This window comes from Nerophis lumbriciformis, linkage group LG32 (genome assembly GCF_033978685.3).
Source record: "Nerophis lumbriciformis linkage group LG32, RoL_Nlum_v2.1, whole genome shotgun sequence".
NCBI lineage: Eukaryota > Metazoa > Chordata > Actinopteri > Syngnathiformes > Syngnathidae > Nerophis > Nerophis lumbriciformis.
The window spans coordinates 20,586,033-20,598,822 of NC_084579.2; the positions used below are offsets into that span (position 1 = coordinate 20,586,033).

At 41.8% G+C, this 12,790-nt stretch overlaps 1 protein-coding gene across 5 annotated transcripts in view; it reads right to left on the bottom strand.

Moving 5' to 3' along the window:
- Positions 1–12,790, bottom strand: part of LOC133574783 (probable E3 ubiquitin-protein ligase HERC1) — a 116,440-nt gene that overhangs the window by 64,064 nt on the left and 39,586 nt on the right. For 4 of the 5 annotated variants that reach the window (XM_061927055.2, XM_061927056.2, XM_061927058.2 and 1 more), the window contains 10 exons: positions 10,567–10,779; positions 10,390–10,488; positions 10,218–10,314; positions 9,168–9,311; positions 8,970–9,097; positions 8,651–8,795; positions 7,863–8,034; positions 3,988–4,122; positions 3,555–3,720; positions 3,329–3,454 (listed from right to left, as the gene is read on the bottom strand). In XM_061927055.2, coding sequence (XP_061783039.1) covers positions 3,329–3,454; positions 3,555–3,720; positions 3,988–4,122; positions 7,863–8,034; positions 8,651–8,795; positions 8,970–9,097; positions 9,168–9,311; positions 10,218–10,314; positions 10,390–10,488; positions 10,567–10,779 — 1,425 coding nt within the window. Of the gene's footprint in view, positions 1–3,328; positions 3,455–3,554; positions 3,721–3,987; positions 4,123–7,862; positions 8,035–8,650; positions 8,796–8,969; positions 9,098–9,167; positions 9,312–10,217; positions 10,315–10,389; positions 10,489–10,566; positions 10,780–12,790 lie in introns of those variants that run through there. The other variant, XM_061927059.1, reaches the window with a different exon arrangement.

Sequence of the window (12,790 nt, forward strand, 5' to 3'; positions counted from 1 at the left end):
TGCATTTTCGGCCGGTGCGACGTATACTCCGGAGCGACTTATAATCCGAAAAATACGGTATGTTTCTTACAAGTATCATCCCTGCAGGACGAGGAATAGCTAAACATGCTTCACTACACACCGTAGGAGTATACGATAGCTAACCACTAACAGCAAGTTAGCACCCATTGGTGGATCTACACCTAACATCCACTGTAATGATACCAAGTACAGTAGCGTATCTAGTCGATGCTACTATGATTACATCAATATTTTTTATCGTCACAAAATATTTCCTTTTTTTAAAAATTCATATTATATTTAGAAACTCAGGAAATACATCCCTGGACACATGAGGACTTTGAATATGACCAATGTATGTACCTGTAACTACTTGGGAGCGGATCGATACCTACATTTGTGGTATCATGCAAAACTAATGTAAAGTATCCAAACAACAGAAGAATACGTGATTATTACATTTTAACAGAAGTGTAGATAGAACATGTTGAAACGGATAATAACCAGATATGAAAAGTAAATGAACAAGTAGATTAATAATCCATTTTTAAAGCTTGTCCCTCATCATTTTGACAAAATAATAGAATGAAAAATGACACAATATGGTACTGCATACGTCAGCAGACAAATTAAGAGCCTTTGTTTGCTTACTTACAACTAAAAGACAAGTTGTCTAATATGTTCACTATTTTATTTAAGGACAACATTGTTGTTTGATTGCGATAAGAAACATGATTAATGCACCGTATGATTTTTTTGTTAAAATAAAGCTAATAATGCAACTTTTTTTTGGGTCGCCTTTATTTATAAAAGTACCGAAAAGTATCGAAATACATTTTGGTACCGGTACTAAAATATTGGTAACGGGAAAATCCTAGTCTACACATATATAGATAGTAACGATATCAAGTACAAGAGCCGGACCAAGTCAATATAGACAATGATTACATTGAGACTTTTTATCACCACAAAGTGTTTTTTCCTTTTTATTATGTTTATAAACTCATGGAACACGTCACTGGACACACAAGGACTTTAAATATGACCAATGTATAACCCTGTAACAACTTGGTATCAAATCGCTACCCAAATTTGTGGTATCACCCAAAAGTATCAAACAGCAGAAGGATACATGCTTCTTAGATTTTAAAAGAAGTGTAGATGAAACATGTTAAACCACAAAATAACAGATGTTAGCAGTAAATGAATAAATAGATTAATAATAAATTTTCCACCGCTTGTCGCTCATAATTTTGACAAACTAATACAATGATAAATGACACAATATGTTACTGCATACATCAGCAGCCAAATTAGGAGCCTTTGTTTGCTGACTTACTACTGAAAGTGAAGTTTTCTAGTACGTTCACGGTCTTATTTAATGCCAAAAATGTTATTTGATTGCGTTAAGAAACATACGTTTCATCTTGTATGACGTGATTTTTTTTTTGTAAAATAAAGTCAATAATGCAATTTTTTGTGGTCCCAAGTGTATCAAAAAGTATCGAAATACATTTTGGTACTGGTAGTACAATAGCACAACCCTAGTCAATCATGATGGGTTTGTTCTTTGAAAACAACACTTAATTGTATTGCTTTTGTCTTTGTAGTTCCATGGCTGGTACTTACTTAGTACTTAGTAAGTACTAAGTAAGCCCAATGCACTCAACACAGTTGAGTGCATTGTCATTATCTTTCATGACAATAGTTTCTTGTATTTTGTTTTATTTCCTATCCAGCGCTCTTATTTGTGTTTGTACTTCCTCTATGCCACCATTTACCAACACTTCTTGGCAATTAGGATGCTTTTAAATACAGGGCTTTTTGCTTTGTACCTTTTTGTGGCGTTCTCCCTAATAAAGGCTTGCACTTCACCTGCTCTCTCTGCATCCTGGGGTTCAGACAAACAACACCAAACACAGACAATCACGTGTATGTGTATTTTGTGTCCCTTAAGAACACAATCTACTCTTTACCTTGCTGTGAAGGGTTTATTTTCCAAAATGAAGGGTGATTTTGACCCAAAATATGCGCATACAAAAAATCACGACCCTGTGCTGACATCATGTGATTCAACTACAGGAACAGGAGTAGGTAAAAGTAAAGCAAGTTATTGTACGGTTTACAGTGCATGATATGCTGTTAGTATTGTCTCACTGGACTCCAGAAGAACACATTTGCAGAAATCTCTAAACAAAATAAATCTCTATTTGTCAATATAGTATATCCAGTGGCACGCCAAAGAATCAGTTAATTAAATGTTCAAACACAGTTAATAATGTTCAAACTGTGTGTAATGTTACATGACCAAAATATTAAATACACTTGTTGAATAAAACCTCTGATCATGTTATTTATGAACCCTTAGGCCAGGGGTGCCCACACTATTTCTGCAGGCGAGCTACTTTTCAATTGACCAAGTCGAGGGGATCTACCTCATTCATACATATAATATATATTTATTTCTTATTTATGATCGAGACGTTTTTGTTAACAAGTTAAATGTGTTTAATGATAAAACAAGCATTTTTAACACATATAGATTCCTTTCTTTCATGAAGACAAGAATATTAGTTGGTTTATAACCTGATTCTGATGACTTGCATTGATTGGAATCAGACAGTAGTGCTGATAACGTCCGCATTTTCAAATGGAGGAGAAAAAAAGACCTCCTTTCTGTCCAATACCACATGAAAGTGGTTGTTCTTGGCATATTCTTTGTCCAGCGTCCATACTCCTTTTTATACACTTTACAAGAAATACATTGGCTGCAAACTCCGTAGCGTGCTAGCTTGTGCACGCCAGCTTTCTGAGACTCTTATATTGTTAGCGCAGGCAGGATGGAGCAGCGTTTTTATTGTGAAGACAGAAACTGTGTAGTCGGTCTTTAAAGTGTTGACGGCAGGTACGGCGCGAGAGTCTGTTGAAATAAAAAGTGTTTTTTGCCTTCCTGTCGGTAATTTTTTCTTAATAATGAGCTTGCAGTAGCCAGCACCATCTCACAAGACCCTCCGGTGCCGTGAATGTCAATGAAGTGACGAAAGTGACGTCTTGATGAAGATTGATGATCGGTAATTTTTAGGTCTATTTTTTTAATGCCTGGCTGGCGATCGACTGACACACCCTCCCCGCTCGACCGGTAGCTCGCAATCGACGTAATGGGCACCCCTGACTTAGGCCTACTATGCTACTGTATTTTAAATGTTGGTCATTATGGTGGTACTTGAAGAACTAAGTGTTTTCTGAGGTGGTACTTGGTAAAAAAAAAAAGAAAAAAGAAAAAAAAAGTTTGAGAACTACTGGTGTACTTAAAAAATAAAACACGTACTTGCCCTTTAGAAAGCACATTTAGACTCTGTGGGCCATGAGGTAGGAGAGAGAGTAGCAGTTCTGTTCGTTCCCTTAGAGGAGGCAGCAGTAAGGAGGCGCCAATGGACAGTGTGTTCATGACAGCCTGCAGATGGACAGAATCAGGAAAGTCAAAGGAGGAAACAAACTTAACATATTTAACATATGCATGACTTCAGTTGTATTAGAACTGAACTCTAATGCACCTGTTGTATGGAGTCTGGCATATTGGTGTCGATGAGCCTGAAGAGCAGGTTCCTGAGGGGCCTGCCCTGGGACCCCAAAACCATGGCTCCGGTGCCCCCAGCATGAGCCAATGACAAGTGGACGGACAGCAGCTTCATGCACAGCAAAATAAACTGATGGTGCTCCCTGGGTTAAGATGGGTAAAGAATCATGCCATGTACAGTATATATAAGTATATGTTGCCATTTGACTAAAATCCCTTGATCAACAATAGGGAAAATGTTCTGAACTCCTGCATCCAAATATAATGCTACCTGTAGAAGCTGCCATAACATGGATGTAACAAACAGTGCCTCAGCCAAGTATTGCACTCAGTTTTACATCAATTGCTTTCAAGACGCTGGCACTGTTCAAATAATTTTAACAAACAATTACTATGCTCATAATGCATACCGATTGGATAAGAATGGCGCTGGCGGGGCGTCGTCTCCGATGCCATCGCAGTAACTTTCGAGGAAGCTGCGCAGGTACGTGAAAGTACTCTCCTCGAGGTCTACGCAGAAAGGCCTGTGCCACGCCACCAACTGCCTGACGAAGAAACACAAAATCACTTACATACAAATTGCACCATACGCTCTAGTATTAAACACAGCTGTAAACCAATCTGTATGGATCGAATATAAAACGTCATTTTGTCCCTAGAAAAAAAATCTAAAGATGATGGGTCGTCTTATGTGCAAATTTATACGTGCAAATCAGCAGCTGGCGCCAGATTCCCTCCTGCTCTCTCCTACCTACACCCCCATCAGACGCCAGGCCAGGCCTATCACAAAGACTGTTATGACCTGGCCTGACGATGCACTCCCCAAACTTCAGGACTGCTTCCAACACACAGACTGGGACCTCTTCCAACAACAGGAGCTGGAGACAGCCACAGGAACGGTGCTGGACTACATAAAGTTCTGCATCGGGAATGTGACTGTGGAAAAAACCATCCGGGTTTACCCCAACAAGAAACCCTGGATGACCAGCCAGGTCCGCACACTCCTCAGGGCCCGCGACGCAGCCTTCAGGTCAGGGGACAGGGCACTGTACAGTGTTGCTAGAGCCGACCTGAAGAGAGGGATTAAAAAAGCAAAGGCGGACCACAGGAGGTGCATAGAGTCCCATCTGTCCAGCAAAAACTCACGGGAGGTGTGGCGGGGCATTCATGACATCACGAACTTCAGAGGCTGCAATATGACAACTGCGGATCAGAGTGCGACACTGGCAGAGGAGCTTAACTGTTTCTTTGCCCGTTTCGAAACCCCCCAGCGACACTCATCTGCTCCAGCCCTGCCCCCGCCGGGCTCCGGCGCCACTCCACTCACTGTACAGGAGCACAGTGTCAGACGAGTGCTCCTGGCTGTGAACCCCAGGAAGGCTACCGGACCAGACGGAGTACCTGGAAAGGTGCTCAGGACGTGCGCCCACCAGCTCGCTCCCCCCCTCACCAGGATCTTCAACCTCTCCCTGGCTCAGGCAGTCATCCCATCCTGCCTGAAGTCATCTACAATAATCCCGGTGCCGAAGAAGTCTCCCATCACCAGCCTGAATGATTACCGACCAGTGGCCCTCACTCCGGTAATCATGAAGTGCTTCGAGCGACTTGTTCTCCAGCACATCAAGGACCATATCCCTCCAGACTTCGACCCCCACCAGTTCGCATACCGGGCGAACAGGTCCACAGAGGACGCCATCGCTGTTGCTCTCCACTCTGCTCTGAACCACCTGGAGCAGCAGCAGAGCTACGTCCGGATGCTCTCTGTGGACTATAGCTCTGCCTTCAATACAATAATCCCGGACAGACTCTGCAATAAACTGGACACTCTTGGCCTCCCCCCTCTCACAAACGCCTGGATAAGGGACTTCCTAACGGACCGACCCCAGAATGTGAGACTTGGCCCGCACCTCTCATCCTCCCGCACGCTGAGCATCGGCTCCCCACAGGGCTGTGTGCTGAGCCCCCTCCTCTACTGCCTTTACACCCATGACTGCAGTCCGGCCCACAGTGACAACCTTACCGTCAAGTTCGCCGACGATACCACAGTGGTCGGGCTCATCTCCAGGGGTGACGAGGCTGCCTACAGAGAGGAGGTCCTGAAGCTGACGGCCTGGTCTTCGGAGAACAACCTCGCTCTCAACACCAGCAAGACCAGAGAGATCATCGTCGACTTCAGGAGGAGCAGCACCGACCCTGCCCCCCTCTACATCAACGGCGAGCGTGTAGAGAGGGTCCACACCTTCAGGTACCTTGGAGTCCACATCTCTAATGACTTCTCCTGGACAGTCAACACCACATCAATCATCAAGAAGGCTCAGCAGCGGCTACACTTCCTAAGAGTCCTCGGGAAGTACAACCTGAAGCCTGACCTGCTGCTGACCTTCTACCGCTCGTCCATCGAGAGCCTGCTGACCTACTGTATTACGGTATGGTACGGCAGCTGCACTGCAGCAGACAGGGAGAGGCTGCAAAGAGTGGTCAAGACGGCTCAGAAGATCATCGGCCGCCCTCTCCCCTCTCTGACGGACATCTACACCTCCCGCTGCCTCAACAGAGCCAGTGCCATCATCAAGGACAGCACCCACCCTGGCTCTGACCTGTTCCACCTGCTGCCCTCTGGGAAGCGCTACAGGTGCATTAAAACCAAAACAAACAGGCTAAAGAACAGCTTCTTCCCCAGGGCCATAACCATCCTGAACGGACTGCCCCATTGTCCCTCATAACTGCCTTCTCTTCGGTGCAATAACCCATTCCACCAACCACCCTGTTTTTGTTTTTTTTTTTTTCATGTATATATTCATTTCACACCATATTCATTGCACTTCTACATTTTTTATATTTTTATATATTTGCACATTGTTTTTCTAGCATGCACACATCGCACTGTATGGAATGGCCTCAATCTCGTTACCTTGCGTAATGACAATAAAGCTGATTCTGATTACTTTTTCCCACGTGAGTCAGAGCTTTTCTACTTGTCACTCACACTCACACTCACACACATACGGCGTGGCGAAGTTGGTAGAGTGGCCGTGCCAGCAATCGGAGGGTTGCTGGTTGTTACTGGGGTTCAATCCCCACCTTCTACCATCCTAGTCACGTCCGTTGTGTCCTTGGGCAAGACACTTCACCCTTGCTCCTGATGGCTGCTGGTTAGCGCCTTGCATGGCAGCTCCCGCCATCAGTGTGTGAATGTGTGTGTGAATGGGTGAATGTGGAAATAGTGCTTTTCTACCTTCAAGGTACTCAAAGCGCTATACAAGTATAACCCATTTATCATTTAAAAGTGACTTAGTGGACCACTGAAGAGAAGTGTCTCAACTAAAGAGTGTTTTCAGATAGAATAGAATAGAATAGAATAGAAAGTACTAGTTCGCTCACAATAGAACTGTTTCTCGGCTAATTATTTTGCTTTAAGTTGCAAGCAAAAATGTGACTTCCAAACATTCCCGCCATGAGTTGGCGTAGCAAATACCACTGTGAACCCCTTAATATCCGACTAAACATCTGGTCTTACTCGCTAGCATTAGGGTATAGCTAGAGATCGACATTACTTTGTTTTGTAGGGAAGGAAAAAAGTGGGTGTCAAAGACAGTGCTGAGAAGAAGTACCGTAATTTTCGGACTATAAGTCGCAGTTTTTTTCATAGTTTGGCCGGGCTCCAGTGCGACTTATATATGTTTTTTTCCTTCTCTATTGTGCATTTCCGGCAGGTGCGACTTATACTCCAGTGCGACTTATACTCCGAAAAAATACGGTAGATGAAATTGATTTTAAAAAAAAAAAATCCCTCAAAAAATTATAGGGTTGCAATTCGAGCATATCACTGCTCGTCTGTACTGGAGGAGACTAACGCCAGCCAGGAATGTTAAAAAATATCTAAATAGCAAACATTTATCCTTGAGAATATAGAAAAGCTTCTGATGGTGTGTTTGATGGAGAAACCGCAGGAAGGAGATACCATAGATATCCATAACCCAAGGTAAATGCTGTACATTATTACATTGCTTCATAAAACTACTGTAGTTGTTAGTTGTACATTGTTGTATTTTTTCCATACAATATTTATTAAAAGTTTGTTCTTCTTTTTAAAAGGCATGTTACATGTTAAAATTGGGCTGTTAAATTGACTTCAATGGGAGATAAGTGTTTTGAGTTAAGAACAAAACCAATTAAGCTCTTAAGTTGAGGTACTACTGTAAATGTCTTGAAAAGTCTTGAAAAGAAGACTTGTTTTATTTTCAGAGCCCTCTTATATTTGGGTCAATAAATGCACTCTCTTTACCTATCCGTGGGAACTGCAGTCCAAGCCAAACTGTGAGACGTTCCGGCAGTGATCTGCTGGATGGACACCCCCTCCAGACCGAGCACTTTCTTGGGTTTGGTAACAGGCGTGGAGGTGTGTCCTTGCCCACACTGGCCCATGGTGTTGTTCCCCCACGCGTACACTTCGTTCTCTGAAGAAACAGGAGCGCAGCATATTACACAGGGTGGTAATGGGAGGATTATTACCTTATTTTCGGGAGTATAAGTCGCTCCGGAGTATAAGTCGCTCCGGAGTATAAGTCGCACCGGCCGAAAATGCACAACAAAGAAGGAAAAAAAACATATATAAGTCGCACTGGAGTATAAGTCGCATTTTTGGGGGAAATTTAATTGATAAAACCCAACACCAAGAATAGACATTTGAAAGGCAATCTAAAATAAATAAAGAATAGTGAACAACAGGCTGAATAAGTGTACGTTATATGACGCATAAATAACCAACTGAGAACGTGCCTGGTATGTTAACGTAACATATTATGGTAAGAGTCATTCAAATAACTATAACATATAGAACATGCTATACGTTTACCAAACAATCTGTCACTCCTAATCGCTAAATCCGATTAAATCTTATACGTCTAGTCTCTTACGTGAATGAGCTAAATAATATTATTTTATATTTTACGGTAATGTGTTAATAATTTCACACATAAGTCGCTCCTGAGTATAAGTCGCACCCCCGGCCAAACTATGAAAAAAACTGCGACTTATAGTCCGAAAAATACGGTATTGTACTTTTCATTGTACCGTGCGATAGAGCCAGACAGTGGCTGTCACCACATGAGATGTCGATGACCTTGGTGATACTCAGGTCCTCGATGAACCTGGGCCTCAGCGAGGTAGTCTCGGAGGAGCCACATCCTAAACACGAGCCACAGCCCCATGCAAACACCTGGGTGAATGTATACAATCACATGATTGAACATAGAAATTAATTAAGCCTACATAGAAATAATCACCAATTGGTATTCAAACGTTTTCCTTTACAGTGTTAACTTCTGTTTACATAGAGAATGACAGACAATGACCAAACCAAAAGAGTCCAGATTCAAGTCCAAATTCTCACCTGTCCCGCAGAGGTAAGGGCCAAAGAGGATTGGCTTCCAGCGCATACTTTCCTGATGATGAACCCATGCAGGGCCTCGATGACCTTTGGGCGATACACTCGGTTTGTGTCCCCGTGACCGAGTTTACCTGCAAGGTAAGAGTCATAACCAAACAGCTATGTTATGCACCACAGCAGTGCTTTGTTTTCACAGCGTACCATTGTCTCCGCCTCCAAAGGACCACGCGGTGCGTCCATCCTGTGCGACGGCGATGGTATGCGAACTGCCGCACGCCACCTGCCCCACGCCGCTGATATCCTTCACCAGTGTCGGCGTGTTCCGGCTCTGGCTGTCACTGTGGCCTGGACAAGATGGAGTGGGAAAAGATAGCGTTTTCATGGCAGATTTTGTGTTTCGAGGGTAAAGTTGGGTTTTAATGGCAATTTTTTTTATTTTTTTTTAATAAGGAACACTGTAATGTTTTTATGGCAAATATACTGTTTTGTTTTGTTTTTGATGGAATACAGTGATTTCATGGATGGACATAGAAATGTAATGGTTAAATATTTTCATGACAAAAATAACTTTTATGTGGTAAAATTGTGTGTTTTAATGCCAAAATATTGCATTTTTACAATGGTATTTCATGGCCATGAAAAAAACCATTGTTTTCTAGGCAAAATATATATATACAATATCAAATTTGAAATGTGCGATTTTGTGTTTTTAATATCTAAATATTGCGCCTTGATGTTGTTTTTGTGGAAAATACTGTATTTCAATGGTAGATGTAGGTTTGAAATGACATGTCATCACAGCGATAAATTATTTCAGTGGTAAATGTTTGTTTTCATGAAAGAAATATTGCTTTTCTGTTTTAATTGTATGTTTTTATGGGAAAATGTAGGGTAACAATGACAGCATATTGTAATTTCATGGCAAAATACAGCATTCTAATGGTAAATATTTGTGTTTCATGGCAAAAATAGAATTTTAATGGTTAATTACAGTGCATTGTTTTCATGGAAAATAGTATTTTTATGGCAAAATGTACAATTGAAATGGCAACATGTAGTGTTTTCATGACAAAACATACCAATTGAATAGCAAATGTTTTCATGGTTAATTCAATGGGCAAAATATAAAGTTTTAATATAAAAATAAAGTGTTTCAGGGTTAAATTATAGAACAATATACTGTAAAAGGAGGGGAGAGACAGCTGATCATTGCCAACACGCAACAAAAAGAGTGACAAATTATGTGCGCACCAAGTCTGCCAAAGTCCCCTTCACCCCATGTGTAAAGCTCGCCGTCGTTAGTCACTGCTGCACTGTGCCTGTAGCCAGCAGACACACATACCACAACCTGGAAGAGAGGCATAAATATTGGCTTTCAAAATAAAACTCCATCTCTTTTTCTTTTCTCCAGCATTTTTTCCACCTTGCCAATCAGTGGTCCTTGGATGATTTTGGGGTATTTCTGTGTAGCACTGTTACCGTGGCCCAGTTTTCCATATTCTCCATCCCCCCAGCTGAATACCTAAAATAAGTATTTGGAGATTGTTATGAATACAGTGATGCAGAAGTGAGATCTACACAATTCCTTCTATCTTCTTACCTCTCCCTCCATAGTGATGGCCAAGGTGTGGCCATCCGAGCCCTTGGAGGAGGACACCTTTTTCATGTTCCTATGTGGCTCCAGCACCAGTTTCTTGGGCATTGACTGGTTGTTGGAGTCCCCTAGACCCAAACGGCCATAACTGCCTTTACCGCAGGCCTTCACAGCGCCATTTGCAGACACGGAGAAGGTACAGTACTGGCCTGCCTCGATCTGAAAAGGAAGTCAGAGAGGACATGAATGGCTATTACCACAAATAGTGGCCTCGCTCATACCCTTACACAAATAAACACCTCACCTCAAACAACCTTTAAAACATAACTTTTATTTGACATCTGATGTTTTATGATTAATTATATTAATGCCTGTAGAACAGCCACAACATCTGTAAAGCTTGTGTTTACTGTTGAGTTCAGAGTCAGTTTTGAATCTTAAAGAGCCCCACTAACGCTGACAAGGTTGGCACTTATTTCCTAGTCCTGGACCTTAAAATAATGTTGACATGTAAAAGTCCCCCCAAAATATACACAGTAGTAATTTTAGGGTCGTTTTTGAACAAGTTCCAGCACATTTTGGAAAGCCCATTTTTAGCTCCAAAATGCGGGCGGGCCTGCATCAGCCTGCTGGCGACACATACAGAAGACTGGAGGCAATTGTGTAGTATGTGTTTTGGTGTCATCTTCAGCCTAAATCATCTTATTTTTACGCAGAATTGAAAGGAATGATCAAATATTTCTGCTAGATGCAGTATTGCAGGTTGTAGCAATACAACTAAAGAACGGGTCAGCCTGCATACATTTACAAATGATGGGAATATGAGGAGGGCAGCACGGTGGAAGAGGAGTTAGTGCATCTGCCCCACAATACGAAGGTCCAGGGGATCTTTGTGTGGAGATTGCATGTTCTCCCCGTGACTGCGTGGGTTCCCTCCTCCAAAGACATGCACCTGGGGATAGGTTGATTGGCAACACTAAATTGGCCCTAGTGTGTGAATGTGAGTGTGAATGTTGTCTGTTTATCTGTGTTGGCCCTGTGATGAGGTGGCGACTTGTCCAGGGTGTACCCCGCCTTGCGCCCGAATGCAGCTGAGATAGGCTCCAGCGACCCCACGTGACCCCAAAAGGGACAAGCGGTAGAAAATGGATGGATGGATGGGACTATGAGGAAAGTATGGACTGCTACAGTCAAATTGACTCACACAAAATGGGACGTACCAAGCGAGAGGATTATAATTTTCAGTGATTATTTCAATAATTCTGGCTTCAAAGAAGCAGGGTTTTGGTTGCCGTTTGGATGAAATAAATGTAACAGACTCAAGACAAAAGCGATCCTGAAAGTCAGGAGCACCCTTGAAGGGAGAAAGACTGAGTCAGAACCTGCAAAAAACGGAGAGCAGACCCAGTGCTCAAAAACGAGAGAAAAAGAAAGTAAGTCGGTGGTATTTTATTTTGTGTTCTCTTCTACTGATGTTTTCCTCAAGATGCTTGAGGAAATAGGAAACATAGGAAAAAACATGAGGAAACACAGGCTATGGTGTCTGTGGAAGAGGAGATAAAAGAGCAGGGAAGTCTGGAAAACATGCAATTCAGTGATCGAAATAATAGTTTTACATGCCCTTTCCTTGTGGCTCAATGAAGTTTGTCTACGTTTAAGTGCAAGTCTTTATTCACACTGTCTATGCGAGTAAATGGGCTCCAATTCTGTAGAAGACATCCAGAAGTAGGTAGTAACGCGCTACATTTACTCCGTTACTTTGTAGTTACAGTAAAAGTGTCATCTTGTCTCATACATATTAGTCTTAAATTACCTGTGTTTATTATTAACAAATTATAATTATTTAATGTTAATATTCTATCGAGAGAGCACAGTCTGAAGTTAAATTCCTTGTGTGTTAAACATACATAGCCAATAATGCGGATTTTGATTCAGTTGGTAAGAAAAACCTGCAACAGCAATGTGCAAAAATAAAATATCCAGCAAACACTTAAAGAATATTACTAAAGAGTTACCAGAAACAAGGTAACAAAAATGGTTTAAATGTAAATGTAAGTGTGTAATGTAAATACAATTGATATCGAAATCCCTACACTAATTTAGTTTTTTTTAATTTTTTATAAATACATACATACAGTACATATACACACACATATATAAACATCAATATACATACACACACATACATTCACACACATTTATATAGGATATATATATATATATATATATA